General features: G+C 48.3%; 1 protein-coding gene across 1 annotated transcript in view; it reads left to right on the top strand.

Moving 5' to 3' along the window:
* The window catches only part of MAP6 (microtubule associated protein 6), a 50,242-nt gene extending 35,635 nt beyond the window's left edge, over positions 1-14,607 (top strand). Inside the window, exons 2-3 of the mRNA XM_061629639.1 lie at positions 11,791-12,004; positions 14,320-14,607. Coding sequence (XP_061485623.1) covers positions 11,791-12,004; positions 14,320-14,520 — 415 coding nt within the window. The 3' untranslated portion in view covers positions 14,521-14,607. The remainder of the gene's footprint in view (positions 1-11,790; positions 12,005-14,319) is intronic.
* The last annotated feature ends 1,608 nt before the right edge of the window (positions 14,608-16,215 follow it).

Below are 16,215 nucleotides of genomic sequence, written 5' to 3' on the forward strand. Positions count from 1 at the left end.
TACCCTCAAAGTGCCTTGCAAACAATTCACAGTGGGCCTCCAAAGGGTCTAAAACTCCATTTCCTGGAGTTGATGTCAACAGACCCCTGACAATACGGAAAAGCTCCACTGGACGGCTACTTGAGGATGCGATGGAGGCAGAGAAGTGGGCCTTCTTCGCTGCCCTCACTGCCACACAGTAGACACAGTTATCATGTTTTACTTGTGCCCGATCAGCCTCACAGCCCGTCTTTCGCCACTTGTGCTCTAGCTGTTGTCCAGCCTGTTCCATTCCCTTTAGCTCACTGGTGTACCAAGAGGTTGTTGAACTACAACTCCCATTAGCCCCAGCAAGCATGGCCAGGGATGATGGGAGTTGTAGTTCAGCAGCATCTGGAGGGCCAAAAGTTTTCCCACACCTGACAAAGAGGATCCTCCCCCAGTAACTATGCAAAGTGTGAATGGTAGCTACCCATGCAGCAGAGGACCTTGCAAAATAACATGCAGGGCTCCACTTCGATGGGCCAGACTGCCTGCAGCGATGCTGTCAATTTCCGTAATGCCACTACGGCGAAACAATGCCAGTGTGTTGGTCCAGCAACAGCTGCAGCGTTCTGTGTGGTTTGTGTTTATTTGTAGCTGCTCCTGCTTCCATGTTACATTATTCATGCGCCCTTTGTCTTTACAACACACGCGAGGTGGAGCTTTTAATGAAGGCGCACTTAACGGCATGTCTCTTTCCATGTCTCACTGGACCTCCTCCACTCATCCTTGCATTAGGTCTAGACAAGTGGGAATCTCTAGGGTCCAGGAGGAAAGAGGGCTATCTCACTGTTAGTGCTAAACTCATTGAGAATTACTTTTTTAGCGCAGACCAAAAGGTCCAGCGTTCTGTTACTAGCAGCAGTGGCCGAGATGCCTCTGCCTGTTCACAAGCCTTCTCCTAGGGTAGGGGTGAGGAACTAGATCTGGCAGGAGTCTGGATCCTTATCTCTCCCTCCCCCCCCCATGGACCAAGTTTGACAGGGAGGCAGGGCCACTCCCCTGTCAATCATCTAATGCCACAGTGATATCAGGTGTCCCGGTTTGGGCTGTATTATTTGAAATCAGCTGATCGTTGGGTCTTGCAAACCCCAGTGCCCGCTGTTCTGCAAGCGCTGATGATCAGCTGATTCTCAGAATGTGCAAAAACTCCTGCATAGCACCCCACAAGACCAAGCAATCAGCTGATTGTCAGAGCTTGCAAGGCCCAGTCAGTGCACAGCAGCGCTCCACAAGACCTGAACGTCTGCGAAGGGTTTGTGAAGCACTATGTAGCACTTTACAAGCCCAGCTGATCAGCTGACTCAAAGCCAGGTGGTCAGTGCCTCACAGGGCTTTGCAGGCACCGCCAGTCAGCTGATCAGCAGTGCCTGCAAGCCCTCTCTTGGCCCAGCTGAGTCTTTCCCAGCTTCACAGCTGACAATGAATTTATGGGTGGAGGTTCCCCACTGCTGTGCTAGGGGATTGATCAGAAATGAGCTGTTGTACTTTGAGTGCAGGGAAAGCGAGATACCCAAAGCGATGCCTCTTTGGAAGAGGTGATTTGCACCTCCCACAACAATTGCCACTTCTTTTCTCTCCCACACTAAGCAGGGTAGGTATGCACAGCCCCTGGGCATGCACAGGAGAGCACAAGAAGAGCCCTGCTAGATCAGGCCAAAGGTCTGTCTGCTCCCACATCCTCAAGGAAGCCCAGAAGCCAGGCTTGAAGGGCACAACCCTCGACTGCAGGCAACCTCTTGAGCATGCAGGTTTCACTTAGCTGCAGCGGCTTATAGTTTGAGAAAGGTTAGTTTATATCAGCAGCAAACTCAGCACGTGTAAGCAGTCATGAAGCCACAACCACACCATCAAAGTACAAGAGACCCAAGGGCCACAGCAACTCTAAAATTAATTTATATATTTTAATTACATTTATATACCACTTTATTCTAAAAAATCTCAAAGCAGTTTACAGAAGGAATTAAAACAATAAAATTATTGGCAAAAACAGTTAAAGGCAGGTATTTAAAAACATTCAAAATAATAAAACCAACAATGAGTTAAAAACAGATAAAAAATCACAATAGCTTCTACATGCCTGGGTAGGCTTGCCTAAACAAGAATGTTTTTAGCAGGTGCTAAAAAGAGTGCAATGAAGGTGTCTGCCTAATGTCAATAGGCAGGGAGTTCCAAAGCTTAGGTGCTGCCACACTAAAGAACTGATTTCTTACAAGAGCAGAACAAGTACTATGTGGCACCCGTAACATGGAAAGCACCCCTTGAACTTGGCCTGGTAGCAAATCAGCAACCCGTGCAGATTTCAGAGCAGAGGTGTTATGTGCTGATAGGATCTCACTCATGTCAGCAATCATGCCACAGCATTCTGAACTGCAGCCCTCGGGTCAGGTTGTGCTGCATCGGGATTTCGGTGACCTTGGCTGACTGGCTGCCAGGATTTTTTTAGTTTTGGTTTTTGGTTAGGAATCCTGACTGGTTGTTGGATGCTGAGTTTTTTGCCTTACTGATAGGAATCTTGTTGTGGTTGGTATGGTATTGCATTTAGGAAATCTTCACTGCCTTTTCTTTTTCTTTTTCTATTTGCGTTTCATTTACCTTTATCCGCACTCGCTTTCATCCATAGAAGCAACAACAGTGGTTCCATGCGCTCCACTCAGCCCCCTTAAACCCACTGATGATGCACCTTGTTGGTTGCATGACTAAAATGCACCCTGGCTGAAGAATGATTTTCATTGAGCTTACTGGGACTTACATCTGAGTGGTGTAGTGGTTAGAGCAGCCTTTCCCAACCAGTGTGCCTCCAGATGTTGTTGGACCACAACTCCCATCAGCCTCAGCCTGAGGCTGATGGGAGTTGTGGTCCAACAACATCTGGAGGCACACCGGTTGGGAAAGTCTGGGTTAGAGGGTTGGACTACGACCTGGGAAACCAGGGTTCGAATTCCCACACAGCCATGAAGCTCACTGGGTGACCTTGGGCCAGTCACTGCTTCTTAGCCTCAGAGGAAGGCAATGGCAAACCACCTCTGAATACCGCTTACCATGAAAACCCTGTTCATAGGGTCACCATAAGTCGGGATTGTCTTGAAGGCAGTTCCAGTGGTAAAAGAGAATTCACATACTGGGCAGCGTGGCTGCAGTTGTTGTCGTTGTTCCCAAGCTGCTGCCTATGAAGGTAGACCAAACCATATGTGCTTTCTCTCTGTGAATTATTACTCACTGGAATTGGGTTGGCTATCAGAGTGAGTTTATAGCAGCCCACAGGGGAGACAGAAAAGAGTAGAGAATCTTCTTACTCTTACTCATTTCTCAGACCTCTTTCTGAAGTGAACGGTCAAATCTGTAAAGATATTTAGAGCAGCCATGTTAAACTGTAGGGGCAGGACATTCCAGGCAGGGGGTTGCCAACCATACTTGGATAAGGATATCTTTGCAGAGGATCCCTGGTCAAGCTTACCAACAACACAATCCACACCATATCTACTGAGAAGTAAGTCCTATTGAGTTCTATGGGGCTTAGTCCCTTAGTAAGTGTGTTTAGAACTGCAGCCTTCGGGGGCATCCATCTTTACTCCTGAGTGCTCCCATCTAACATCTCCACAACACTAGGCTCCTTTCTTCTTACAATGGCCTTCTGGTGACTGGCCAGGCCTGAGGGCACTTAAAACCCTTTTTGCCAGAAGCAAGTTGGATAGATCAAATGTTCCCTACCCAGACTCCATTTTAGCTAAGATTTCTATCTTAATTTCCGATCAGAGAAATGTTTTTGTTTGAATTGTATGCACCAAGCAACGTGGTTGATGCTTAGTATATCATGCTTAATGCCAATATTGAGCTAGACAGAGCAATGATCTGACTCAGTATAAGGAAGTTTCAGATGTTCCCTGTGAGCCACTTTTAAAAAAAGAAGAAAATTTTTCCAAAGGTGGCATACAAAAAGTGACAAAAATAAAACAAATCAGGACCCCTATTAACATTAACATTGCAAAACAGACAGCAAAATGATAAACAATAACAGGAAAAGAGCAATACGTGCCTCTTTTGCTATGGTACTAGGAACCAAAGTGTTCTGGGAATGGGTGTGTGGAGGAAAACATGGGGGGGGGCACCGGGAGAGAGGTGGCACGGAGGCCAGCAGTCATTTTGAGCGTGGCTGTAGTGAGAGCTGCGCAGTGTTGAGTTCCGTTTCTGTGTTCCACATTTCAGTCTCTTGTGGCTTTATTTTATCAAGATTACACTGTGTCAGATGAGAAACGAGAAGGAAAAGAACAATGCAAAAAAAAAAAGTTCTGGCATCATTTTTAGGAAATTTACAGCAGTACAAATGACATCTTTTTTTCTAACCCAAGGCACCATTGCACTCTTGACTTTTAAATCAGTTGAGGCGGGCAGGGACAGAACTTTTGCAGAATAAACCAACTGGACAAGCAGCGAAGACCCTTCAGTGATGTCTGTCAGGGTGGGGGCTAAAACAGCGATCCTTGATATGAAAGGTTGGGTGTAGCAAGCATGTCCATATTCTGATGTGTGGAATATTGGAAGGTGTGGCTGAATTCTGCTCTTCCCCCCCATATTTCTGGGGGTAAGTGATTATTCCTCAGGATCCCCTGCATTTCGAATCCATCACAGGTTCTGACTGCTGTTGTAACCTTATAAAAGAGGTGTATGCTGTCATTACAAATGCCAAAGGCACAGCTCTGCACACGTGGGGGATGCATAGGCAAGGCCCACCGCTGTCCTCTCGCCAAACGTTGAGGCCTCTTTTGGAATTCTGAGAATGTGGCATGGGTGCCAGTCACAAAATTTCTTCTTTTTTAAAATAACATGCTTTAACCTTTCCCCCTCCCCTTTTTTCTTTTTTAAGATGTCTTCAAAGCTTTTTAAAAAAATGTTTTTGAAGATGTTTTGTTTTAATGTATTTTAAAGTCTGTTTTTATGATGTTTTAAAGCGTTTTTAGTGCTTTTTTTGCCGCTCTGGGCTCCTGCTGGGAAGAAGGGCGGATATAAATTAAATAATAAATTAAATAATAAATTAAATAATACATTAAATGGCTGCTGTGGGGGTATGGCAAAACAAAAACTGGCTGCTTTGTGGTGCGTGGTATAGCACAAAATGGCTGCCACGTCTTAAAGAGCAGAAAAAGAGACAAGACCAGAAAGCTGTGTCAATATGGAAAACTTTATTTAAAAAAAAAAAGTTGAAACATATGAATAGCCAAACATGTTCCAGGATTCTCCTTTTCTAAACATTGTTAAGTCTTGTGTTGCCTGTTGCGGGTGAGGTGTTGTAGATTAGAGCTAGAAAATTATTCAAAATTACTCCTGAACTCATTTATTACATGAATATACGTGCACAGTCACAAATAAAAAATATGTATTAAATGCTGTCTGGCTAATAATCATACCATTGCAGTTATTTATTTAAATATTTTTCATCCCACTCTTTAGTAAAAAAAAAGGCTCTCAAAGAGGCCTTTCAGATTACTAAAAAAAAGAAAAAGAGAGTCCCTGCCAACATGAAAAGACATGACCCAAAAGGAAAATGGCTTGGGAGGAAAGAGGCAAATAGGTTGCGTATAGTTTAATTGTATCTTAATTGTATATTTTTGTATGTTTTTAACTACATGTAGTTTTATTTGTAAGCCGCCCTGAGTTCCAGTTTGGAAAAAGGGCGAGGTAAAAATAAAGTTTCATTCATTCATTCATCCATACTTGCAGAAGTTGTTAGTTATAATATATGTGTCGGGTCCAGGATGAGACTGAGGGACCAGACCAATGGGTGAAAGCAATTCAGTTTTTATTAGAGTGACATCCACACAAACGCTACGCCTTCTCATAAAGCGCCACTGACTTACAGATCCTGCGACATGGAAAGATAGTTGACAGAGCGAAGTGCACTTTCCCGCCCAACTCTTAAGTAGGACCCAAACGGGTGCGAAGCCTTTCACTCCGCCTCAATCCACCCTCCGGGGCCACCTGTCTCCCCCTCCCCCTTTCTTGTCTCTTCATTCGTCGTCGAGTACGCGGTGAGGGGGGAAGCGCCGGCCCCTCCCCTTCTGAAGATTCCGACTCCGGTGTGGTGTGGGCGTAAGGGGAGGTCCTGGCGGAGGGGGAGGCGTGTGAACTTTCAAGGTTGGCTCTGAGACTCTGGCGCTCCCAGGATCTCCGTTGCTGGGCAACCCTATCTCTGGACATTCCTCTCCTCCTTCGCGCAAGTCTGACAGGGGGCTCCCCTCCCCCTCGTCTTCTGACTCTAAATCCACGGGACCCCAATTCCGCGTCCCGACAATATGGAAGACATAACAGAAGACAACAGGTCGCCAGAGACAACTCACCAGAGAAGCAGCTGGAAAACCCAGACTAGTGTGATGGTAGAGGCCGAACATCTTCTGCAATCGATGGAAAAGGCCCACCAAGCAGGGAGTTGTTTCAAATCCAAAGAAAAGCCAATCAATCAACAAAGCTAAAAACAGCCCTGTAGGGACGAACCTCCACCCCAAACACAGACACACACACACACACACACACACACAATTTATAGCAGACACAAAGCAAAGCATCAAAATCCCTCTTCCCATTTGCTGGGAAACCTGGCTCAGGGGTACACTCACTGCACACGCACACACACACCTTTTCTGCCGATGCTGCACAAGGAAAGACTATCGCTCAGCAGCAGAGCATCTGCCTGGCATGCAGGAGATGCCAGGTTCAATCCCTGGTGTCTCCAGATGGCCCTGGGAATGTTCGCTGTCTGACGTCCTAGAGAGCTGCTGCCAGTCAGGTAGTCAGTACTGAGCTGTAGGGACTAATGGTCTGACTCATTATAAGGCAGTTTCCTAAGTTCCTATGAGGTGGCCAGTCCCCCACCCCTTTGCCTCAGAAAAAGGGGGGGGAGGGCAAAAACTGGCCTCTGTAGCTCAGAGACTTGTAACAGCAGCGGTACGAGGTGGTCAGTTGTGCAAAAGATCAGGAAAGCATGAGGTGGACAGTTGTGCAAAAGAAAACACAAGGGAGATGAAAGAGTGGCCTCAGTGGCCCAGAATGCCCCCCAACTCCACAAGCAGGAGGCAGGCGCCCTGGCAAGAGATAAGAAAATGTCCTGCGCCCAACCTCATACCCCAGTCCTGCAAAATGAAAAAACCTCTAAATTGGATGGGGTTGAAAAAGTTGTCTTTATGGCCCCATGCTCCTCACCCACGCACAAGTGCCTTCCCACACCCCACCCACACCGGAAACAGGAGAAAGTGACAACCTGCCCGTGCTCAGCCACCGGAGCTTGGTGTCTGTAGAGAGCTGTCCCTTCTTCTCCTGTCCTCTTCTCATCCATAGCAGAAGAGAGGGACACTGCCATCCAATCAGAATCAACTTTGGAAAAAGGGCACGGGTGGCCCAGCAAAGAATTTTGAGTTTGGCTTCTAGCTGGGCCTTCAGATTTGTCTATTGGGTCCTTTTTAATGGTGGCTAGTTCAGTGGCGGTTACTGGTTATTGGCTCGCAGGCACCAAAGGGGGTGTCTACATTGGCAGCCCCTGGTCTGCAGAGTGTGTCTAGTTCTGTGTGAGCATGGGACTCCCGGGGAAGCAGGCTGTGTGTCCGGCCCAGAGTCAGAGAAATGAGGCGGAGATGAGGTTTGTTCTAATTCCCGTTTTATTAATGTGATGGTTACATCCAAAGCGCTGCGCTTAATAAACCTATCTACTCTGGCTCACTACTTTCCCTAGCTATTCTATCTGAGCAGTCTCTGCAGCCTGTGGGGAGAATTGACTCGGCACTGAAGCCCGGGTGGGCACCTGCTTAAGTAGGGGAGGTCTTCACGTGCAAATGACTCCTCCTCCAAAGTTCCACAAGCTGAAAGTCTCTCTTCTCACACCTTCTCACATGGGGCGAGGGAGGGCGAGCTTCCGGCAGCCCATCTGACAGCAGGGCCTCACTAGGTGACGGCGCAACCTCAGGAAGCAGGGATCTGGTTGGCAGGGAAGTGTTTGAAGTGCCGGGCAGGAATTCCTGCGCGGGTTGGGTTGACGCGTGCGAAGGGTTGCCTTCCAACGGTTCAGGCAGAGAGTTCTCAGACGGGGTGGGACCTGCCTCGATGGGGGTGCCTGCTGAGGAAGTCTGCAACGAACTGACAGAGCCCCCCCTGCAACGCCTTCAGGGACCTCATCCTCATCTGACTCCTCTCCCTGATCTAACTCCCCTTGCGCCTGGGGCTCAACACTGTGGCTAGTCAAAGTCCAGTTGGAGTAGACAGAGACAGGGCCATGGATAGCTCCAAAGGATAGTCCAAGTCTAGTCAACCTACATTATGACTTCAATTGGCTCTAGCTCCCTGTAGAGACAACATTTCCTGTAGCTGCCTTAGCTGCCCTTGGAGCCCTCACTCACCCACCCAGATTATTCCAGACCTGGAATATGGACGGCTATGCCTCCCTGGAGAATCTGGATGGGCAAGTGAGGGCCCTCGCCTTATTTTGCAGTCTTTTCGCTTTTGCATGGCTGGGGAGACAGGGAATGGTGACAGGACTGTGTCCTCTTTCTAGGAGGGTCCAAAATAAGGTCCTAGCGGTTCCTCGTCCCAAGGAAGCCTGAACCTTGGTCCCATCCGGTTCCTCCATGCAATGAACATTGGGGGTCCCTTGGTTCTCACCAGACCTCTCCATGAGACAAAGGTTGTTGATTGCATGTACTGGAGGTTGGGCCCAAAGGGCAGTCTAGGGATTCTGCTCGTGTACCGTCCACCCCGCTGCACGACAGACTCCCTGGCCGAAGTGCTGGAGGTGATCTCGGATGTGCGGGTCCAATCCCCAAACTTGCGGGTGCTGGGGGATTTCAATGTACATGCTGAGGCCATCCTCACAGGGGCACCTCGGGATTTCATGGAAACCATGGCTTCCTGGGAGCTGCACCTTATTCCCACGGGACCCACCCATTTAGCTGGTCATGCACTTGACCTTGTATTTGTCTCGGGAGGGGAGGGGAGTGATCTGAAAATGGGGGCCACATCTCTTACCTCGTTGTCATGGTCAGATCACTACTTGGTGAGAGTAGACCTTTCGATGTCACACACCCTCCGCGGGGGTAAATGACCCATTAGGATGGTCTTCACCAGGCGCTTGATGGATCCTGATGGATTCCTGAATGTGCTTGGGGACTTTATGGAGCCTGCAGATGGGCACTCGGTCGAGACCCTGGTGGAGGAGTGGAATAAGGCGATCACTGGGGCATTAGACTGGGTGGCTCTGAAACGCCCTCTCCCCCTGAATAGAGCTCAGACGGTATCGTGGTATACTTCACGGTTGTGAACTCTGAGGCGGGAGGTGAGAAGGCTAGAGCGCCGGTGGCGGAAATCTTGCTCTGATGACGATCGGACATGGGTTAGAGTGGCTGCAGCAGCCTACCATGTGGCAATAAGGGCAGCAAAAAAGGATTTTTATGCTGTCTTTATTGCATCCGCAGAGTGCTGTCCCAGGAGGCTGTTCCAAGGGGTCTGAAACCTGGTTGGTCCTGTTGCTTCAGAACCTATGGAACATTCTAAGACCTCCTGTGATGATTTGCAAAGCACTTTGCAGATAAAATCAATCGTCTAAAGAATGCGATTCTGCACGCTATCGATACAGTGAGTGAGCCAGAGTTGGCCAGTAGTTCTCTGGTGGTGTAGGATCGGTTCCAGCTTCTTCCTTCTGATGAAGTGGACAAGGTGCTTTCAACCTTAAGGCCAACCACCTGCTTACTCGACCCTTGCCCGTCGTGGCTCATTATGAGCTGCAAGGACAGTCTGGGCGAGGGGATCAAGGCGGTGGTAAATGCATCCTTGGAAGAGGGAGTAATGCCATCATCCCTCAAGGAGGCAGTAATAAAACCAATTTTAAAGAAGCCCTCCTTGGATCCCCAAGATTTAAACAACTTTCACCCAATTTCAAACTTACCATTCTTGGGCAAGGTAGTTGAGCGGGTGGTGGCGAAACAGTTGCAAGTGCAATTGGAGGAAGCGGATTATCTGGATCCATTTCAGTTGGGTTTCAGGCCTGGACATCGGACTGAAACAGCCTTGGTCGCCTTGGTGGACGGTATAAGGAGAGCGTTGGATGGGGTGAGTGCACCTTCCTCATCCTCCTGGACCTCTCCACGGCTTTTGATACTGTTGACCACGGTATCCTTCTGGATCGCCTGGAGGGGTTAGGCATAGGGGGCACTGTATTGCAGTGGTTCCATTCCTTCCTGTCTGATAGGCACCATAGAGTAGCATTGGGGGATGAGGTTTCAGACCCTTGGCCTCTCACTTGTGGGGTGCCACAGGGCTCCATCCTCTCCCCGATGCTGTTCAACATCTATGTAAAGCCACTGGGGACTATCATCAGGAGATTTGGGCTGCAGTGTCACCAATATGCGGATGACACGCAGCTCTATCTCTCATTTAAATCTTCACCGAGGTTGGCTGTAGAAACCCTATCCAAGTGCCTGGAGTCGGTGAGTGGCTGGATGGGAAGGAATAAGCTGAACCTGAACGCTGACAAAACCAAGGTACTGTTCGTGGGAGACAGGGGAAGGTTAGGGGATTTGGACCTGGTGCTCAATGGGGTACAATTGCCCCTGAAAGACCAGGTCTGTAGCCTCGGGGTCATTCTTGACTCCCAACTGTCCATGGAAGCTCAGGTTTTGGCTGTGAGCCGGGCAGCGGTGTATCAACTTCATCTGATACGGAGGCTACGCCCCTACCTTCCCAATCATCTGCTCCCATCGGTGGTACATGCCCTGGTCTCCTCTCGCCTAGACTACTGTAATGCGCTCTGCGTGGGGCTACCCTTGAAAACGGTCTGGAAGCTGCAACTGGTACAGAATGCGGTGGCGCGCCTGATTAAAGGCAGCCGCTGGCGAGATCATATCACTCCAGTGCTAAAAGAGTTGCACTGGTTACCAGTTGTTTTCCGGGCCCAATTCGAGGTGTTGGTTTTGACCTTTAAATCCCTATATGGTTTCGGCCCAGTCTATCTAAAGGAGCGCCTCCAGCATCATCAGCTATGCCGCCCAACAAGATCAGCCTCTAAAGGCCTTCGCTCCATCCCATCAGTCAAAACAGCCAAACTGGTGAGGACTATAGAGAGGGCTTTTTCAGTTGTGGCCCCCACCCTGTGGAACTCCCTCCCAAATGATGTCCGCCATGCCCCTTCCATGATGAGTTTCCACCAGACCTTGAAGACCAGGCTCTTCAGGCAGGCTTTTGGGGTTGGCTAGATTTTATCTTCATTGTTTTTAGATTTTTAATGTCTATGTATTGTATGCCTATGTTGTACGTCGCCCAGAGTGACTGGACAGCCAGCCAGATGGGCGACTAATAAATTCAATAAATAAATTAAATAAATAAATAAACATGGATCAGAATGGAAATTGATGGCTTCTTACATCCCTAAGAGAGCCATTGTGGTGCAATGGTTAAAGTGTTGGACTACGACCTGGGACACCAGGGTTCAAATCCCCACACAGCCATGAAGCTCATTGGGTGACCTTGGGCCAGTCACTGCCTCTCAGCCTCAGAGAAAGGCAATGGTAAACCCCCTCTGAATACCACTTACCATGAAAACCCTTTCATAGGGTCGCCATAAGTTGGGATCGACTTGAAGGCAGTCCATTTCCATTTCCATTACATCCCTAAAGATGGGGGGGGGGAGCCTTTGTGTTTACAAACAGAAAACAACCTAACCCGTTCTATTTCTTAGCCTTTCTGGCCAACCCCTTTATTTCCTGTTTCTCACTAAAGCTCTCCCCTTTCCCCCAGAAATGAATATAAACCATGGACAGACATCAAGCCGGTGAAACCCATCAAAGTCAAGTCCCAGTACAAATTTCCAGAGGAGAAGATGAATCACAAAACAAGCTACAGTACCCAGTTCACCGCAGAGGGGGCAAAGCCTGGTCCTTCAGATAACAAATTCCTTGAGCATAGGAGGATACGGAGCCTGTATAGTGAGCCCTACAAGGAAACTGCAAAGGTAAGGAAGGATGGAGGCAGGCAGCGCAGTCCAAAATATTCATTGAGTTATTTCATACATTTGTTTTATGTGGAGAGCTTTGCGCATACCATGGCTTGCGAAAAAAACAAATAATTGGGTGTTAGAACAAATTAAACCAGAACTATCACTAGAAGCTAAAATGATGAAACTGAGGTTATCATACTGTGCGCACATCATGAGAAGACAGGATTCACTAGAAAATACAATAGTGCCTGGAAAAACAGAAGGGAGTAGAAAAAGAGGAAGGCCAAACAAGAGATGGATTGATTCCATCAAGGAAGCCACAGACCTGAACTTGCAAGATCTGAACAGGGTGGTTCATGACAGATGCTCTTGGAGGTCACTGATTCACAGGGTTGCCATAAGTCGTAATCGACATGAAGGCACATAACAACAACCACCACCACTTAAAACAGGACAATCTCTCAGTTCTTTACAAAAAATAGCAAATAAAACAATAAAATCCCCCCACCCCAAAAGCAAAAACATAGCAGCACATTTTAAAAACATCTTGACAGCCAGAGATCTCTTCCCTCTTCTTATTCTCTCTTGCTAAGACAGATCCTGACTCCCCATCCTAAGGCAGGCATGGGGAGGCTGTAGAAGGGAAGGGCCCTAGCACAGTGGCAGAGCATCTGCTTTGCATGCAGAAGGTCACAGGTTCAGTCCCTAGCATCTCCAGGCAGGGCTGGAAGAAACTCCTGCCTGAAACCCTGGAGAGCTGCTGCCAGTCAGTGTAGACAATACTGAGCTAGATGGACCAATGATTTGAATCAGTTTCCTGTGTTCCAATGCGTGAGCATCTCTAAAGTAGAGTATTTGTTAAGTGGCATGATCCAGGAGACTGGCAGTGATCAGGACACTGAGTCACAGGCTACAGGGCCACTCTCTGTGGCGTTGGGCCAGGCTTCTGGCCGTGAGATGCTGGTGATGGGGGGCCACTGGTCTTGAAGCTGGCAGGCAAGAACCCATTGAACCATATCCCAAACACTAAGGCCGTTGACCTAGAGCCACGACTCTTGACAGGTCAAGAGTCGCCCAGGCCTAAGGCATGAAGGACCATCTGTTGAGCCCAACCCCTTTCGACCAATCAGAATCGCTTTCATTGCCTTGGAATTATGTGAACCACAAAGCCAACTCCTATCTGGTTGCATTTGCCAATGTGATTTAAGGTTAGCCCTTTGCTGTTGCTGATGGAACTCTCATTAACTGCTGAGAATAGTGAGGCCCGGTAGCCTTTTGATTGGTGAGTATTTTCTCTCTTTGGGGCAGCGTAAAGAAGCTTTCCATATTCCTGTTGATGGTGGACTTCAACTTGCGGTCAGGGATGATGGGAGTTGTAAGCCAGCATCATCTGGACAGTACCAGGTTCCCCATCCCTGCTCTGTAGGAAATTTGGGGGGAAAGTTCCCGCAGGATAAGGAAGATATAAAGCCACTGTGTAGCCCAACCATGCTCTGTGCAGTCCTCTGAGGGCTCCATGATTTGATGTTGGTTTTAATTTGTCCCATCCACCCACCTGAATAGTGGCCAGGAACCAGCAAAACAGGCCACCACTGATGCAAAAGCTACAGGTGTGTGTGAGAGAGAAAGTGCTTCAGGGCTTAAAATACCCCTAGCATCTCTGTATGCCCTCATTAGTTCACTACCTCAGTCCAATCTGAAAATTATCTGGTGTAAACAGATGGATTTCCTAGATATCCAGAGCACTCACCTCCCATGGTCCTCGGCCTCTCTGGAAGCTCTATGCATATGCAGCGGGATTCAGGACCAGGGCCGGTGCCAGACATGCTGGGGCTCTTGGGCACAAGCCTGCCCCAGTGCTCCCCTTCTGCGATTCGCGGCAGGATTGCTGCCGCGGATCGCACGGCAAGAGCTTCGGGGCTCCGCCATTCCCTTGCTTCCTACCTTGTTCTGCGGTTGAGCACACAGCGGTGGCCTTAATAAATATGGCGGCTGAGGTTTCCCTAAGGAGCTGAAGCCTCTGCCACCATCTTGGTTCATGGCAGTGATGCGCGCAAATTGTGGGGAACTGAATTTAAGATTGGAAAAATGAGAAGAACTGAAATTGACAGCAGATCTTTCCATCCTGCAGGGAATGCGTTTGATAACAGGTTCACTGCCTGCCTTGATTGTATCCATCAGTTAAAAGCTGCACTCTCAGTTGAAATCCCACCAACGTTTGGCCATGCCTCTCTAAATTTGCTTTTCTCCTCCCTCCCCCTCTCCCTTTCCTTATGTGTCGTGCACATTTCTCTTTGTGTCGGTGGCTTGTCGGTTATACGTCCGTCCAGGTGGAGAAGCCGAGCCCTCAGCCTTCTAAGCCAAAAAAGACGACCACAAGCCATAAACCACTCAAAAAGGCCAAAGATAAGCAGATGGCGTCCAGCCGGTCGTCTAAGAAAAAGAGCACTGAGGGGCCCAGCGCAGCGAACGCAGAGGAAAAGGAGAAAAGTAAAGAGATGAACAATAAATTGGCAGAGGCAAAAGAGTAAATTTCACCGCACTTACTTGCTTTCCCTCTCTCTTTTCTCTCCCCTCCCCCTTTTTCCTTTCTTTCTTTTTTTCAGTTTTTTAAAATAAAGGCCACAAAATTAATTAGAGGCTTCTAATCTGCCTGTGTTCCAATTGTATCAGGAGCTTTTTATCTTTGATTTCAAAGGCGGATTAGGAAGCCTCATTTCAGTGGAGGGGGGGAGAGGGGTTGGCGGCTGGGCAGGGAAATCGAACACAAGGCAGAGCAAAGCACAGCGGATTACAGCCGTTCTCAGTCGAAGGGCCTCAGAGATGTAGGAAACGGGGGGAGATGGAATTGAAAGGGTCGCTTGAAGATGGATTTGCTCATCCGGCTTTCACCCCTGGCAAAACAGGTTGGGCTGGTTTTGGGCACCAAAACCTTGCAAAACCTGTTGGACCAAGGGGAAGAATAAAGCAAAAGAACTGTGTGTTCACACACCGGGGAGCAAGCTCCCTCTTCAACCACTTCCAGCCCCCTTTAAAATGAATACACAACTCCAGCCTAGTGTCACTTCCTTATGTTTTAGCCTATGGATCTCAGAGGAAGAATAACCTCCATTCATACCACTAAGAGAGGGTGTAAGTTAAATATTGCTCCATGTGTTGAATATCTGGCAGCCCTCCTGTGCCCCACAGTGACACCACCTTAAATCCTTGAGGTTTTTGTTTTTAGTCCAAATAATGGGACAATTGCACATTTACTGTTTGGCAGAGCTTGGAAAAGTTACTTTTTTGAACTACAACTCCCATCAGCCCCAGCCAACATGGCCACTGGATTGGGTTGATGGGAGTTGTAGTTCAAAAAAGTAACTTTTCCAAGCTCTGCTGTTTGGTAGGTGAACAAGAGAGCCTTGTAATTCCTAAGCCATTTTTTAAAGGGACAGGATCAACCCTTTTGTTACAAGTGCTTTTGAAGACAGATGCAAGATCTGCAACCTAGCCCCCACTGGAGGGCCCAACCAGACATGCCAGCATACGCATGGATACCTAGCTCCTCCCGTTCCCATCTGCAATGCCTAGTAATGTTCACACCATACATTTAAATCACTCTTATACCATTTTAACAGTCCTGGCTAACCCCCCCCCCCAAGGATTCTGGGAACTGTCACTTGATAAGGGCCTCCTAACAGTTCTCAGGACCCTTAGCAAACTACAGTTCCCAGGATTCTTGTGGGTGGAGCCATGACTGTTGAAATGGTGTGGATGTGACCTAGTGCTCCTTGTGACATCACAGTGTTCCACATTTCCCAACCAATGATGTGGAGCCAGGGCAGGGAATGTAGAGTGTTGTGATATCCCCACAGGAAATTCCTGTTCTACGAAGCCCGACAGAATGGAAGAGGGGAAGCAGGCACACATTTAAAGCAGGAGCCATGCATTTGCTATGACGCCCTCTTTTCTTTGGAGACCTGCGGCCTGCTTCTGAGGCCAGAGCTTGGAAAAGTTACTTTTTTGAACTACACCTCCCATCAGCCCCAGCCAGCATGGCCACTGGATAGGGCTGATGGGAGTTGTAGTTCAAAAAAGTAACTTTTCCAAGCTCTTGCAAGTTTCCAAAATTCACAGTTTGTCATTGTGACATGCTGGATTCCCTGAGGAAATGCTGCTTTTCAGTCTGCATAGCCCAGACGTTCAGAGCTGAAACTTTAAAAGTGTAGATCAGGAACCAGAAA

This window comes from Rhineura floridana, chromosome 5 (assembly GCF_030035675.1).
Source record: "Rhineura floridana isolate rRhiFlo1 chromosome 5, rRhiFlo1.hap2, whole genome shotgun sequence".
In the NCBI taxonomy this organism is placed as follows: Eukaryota; Metazoa; Chordata; class Lepidosauria; order Squamata; family Rhineuridae; genus Rhineura; species Rhineura floridana.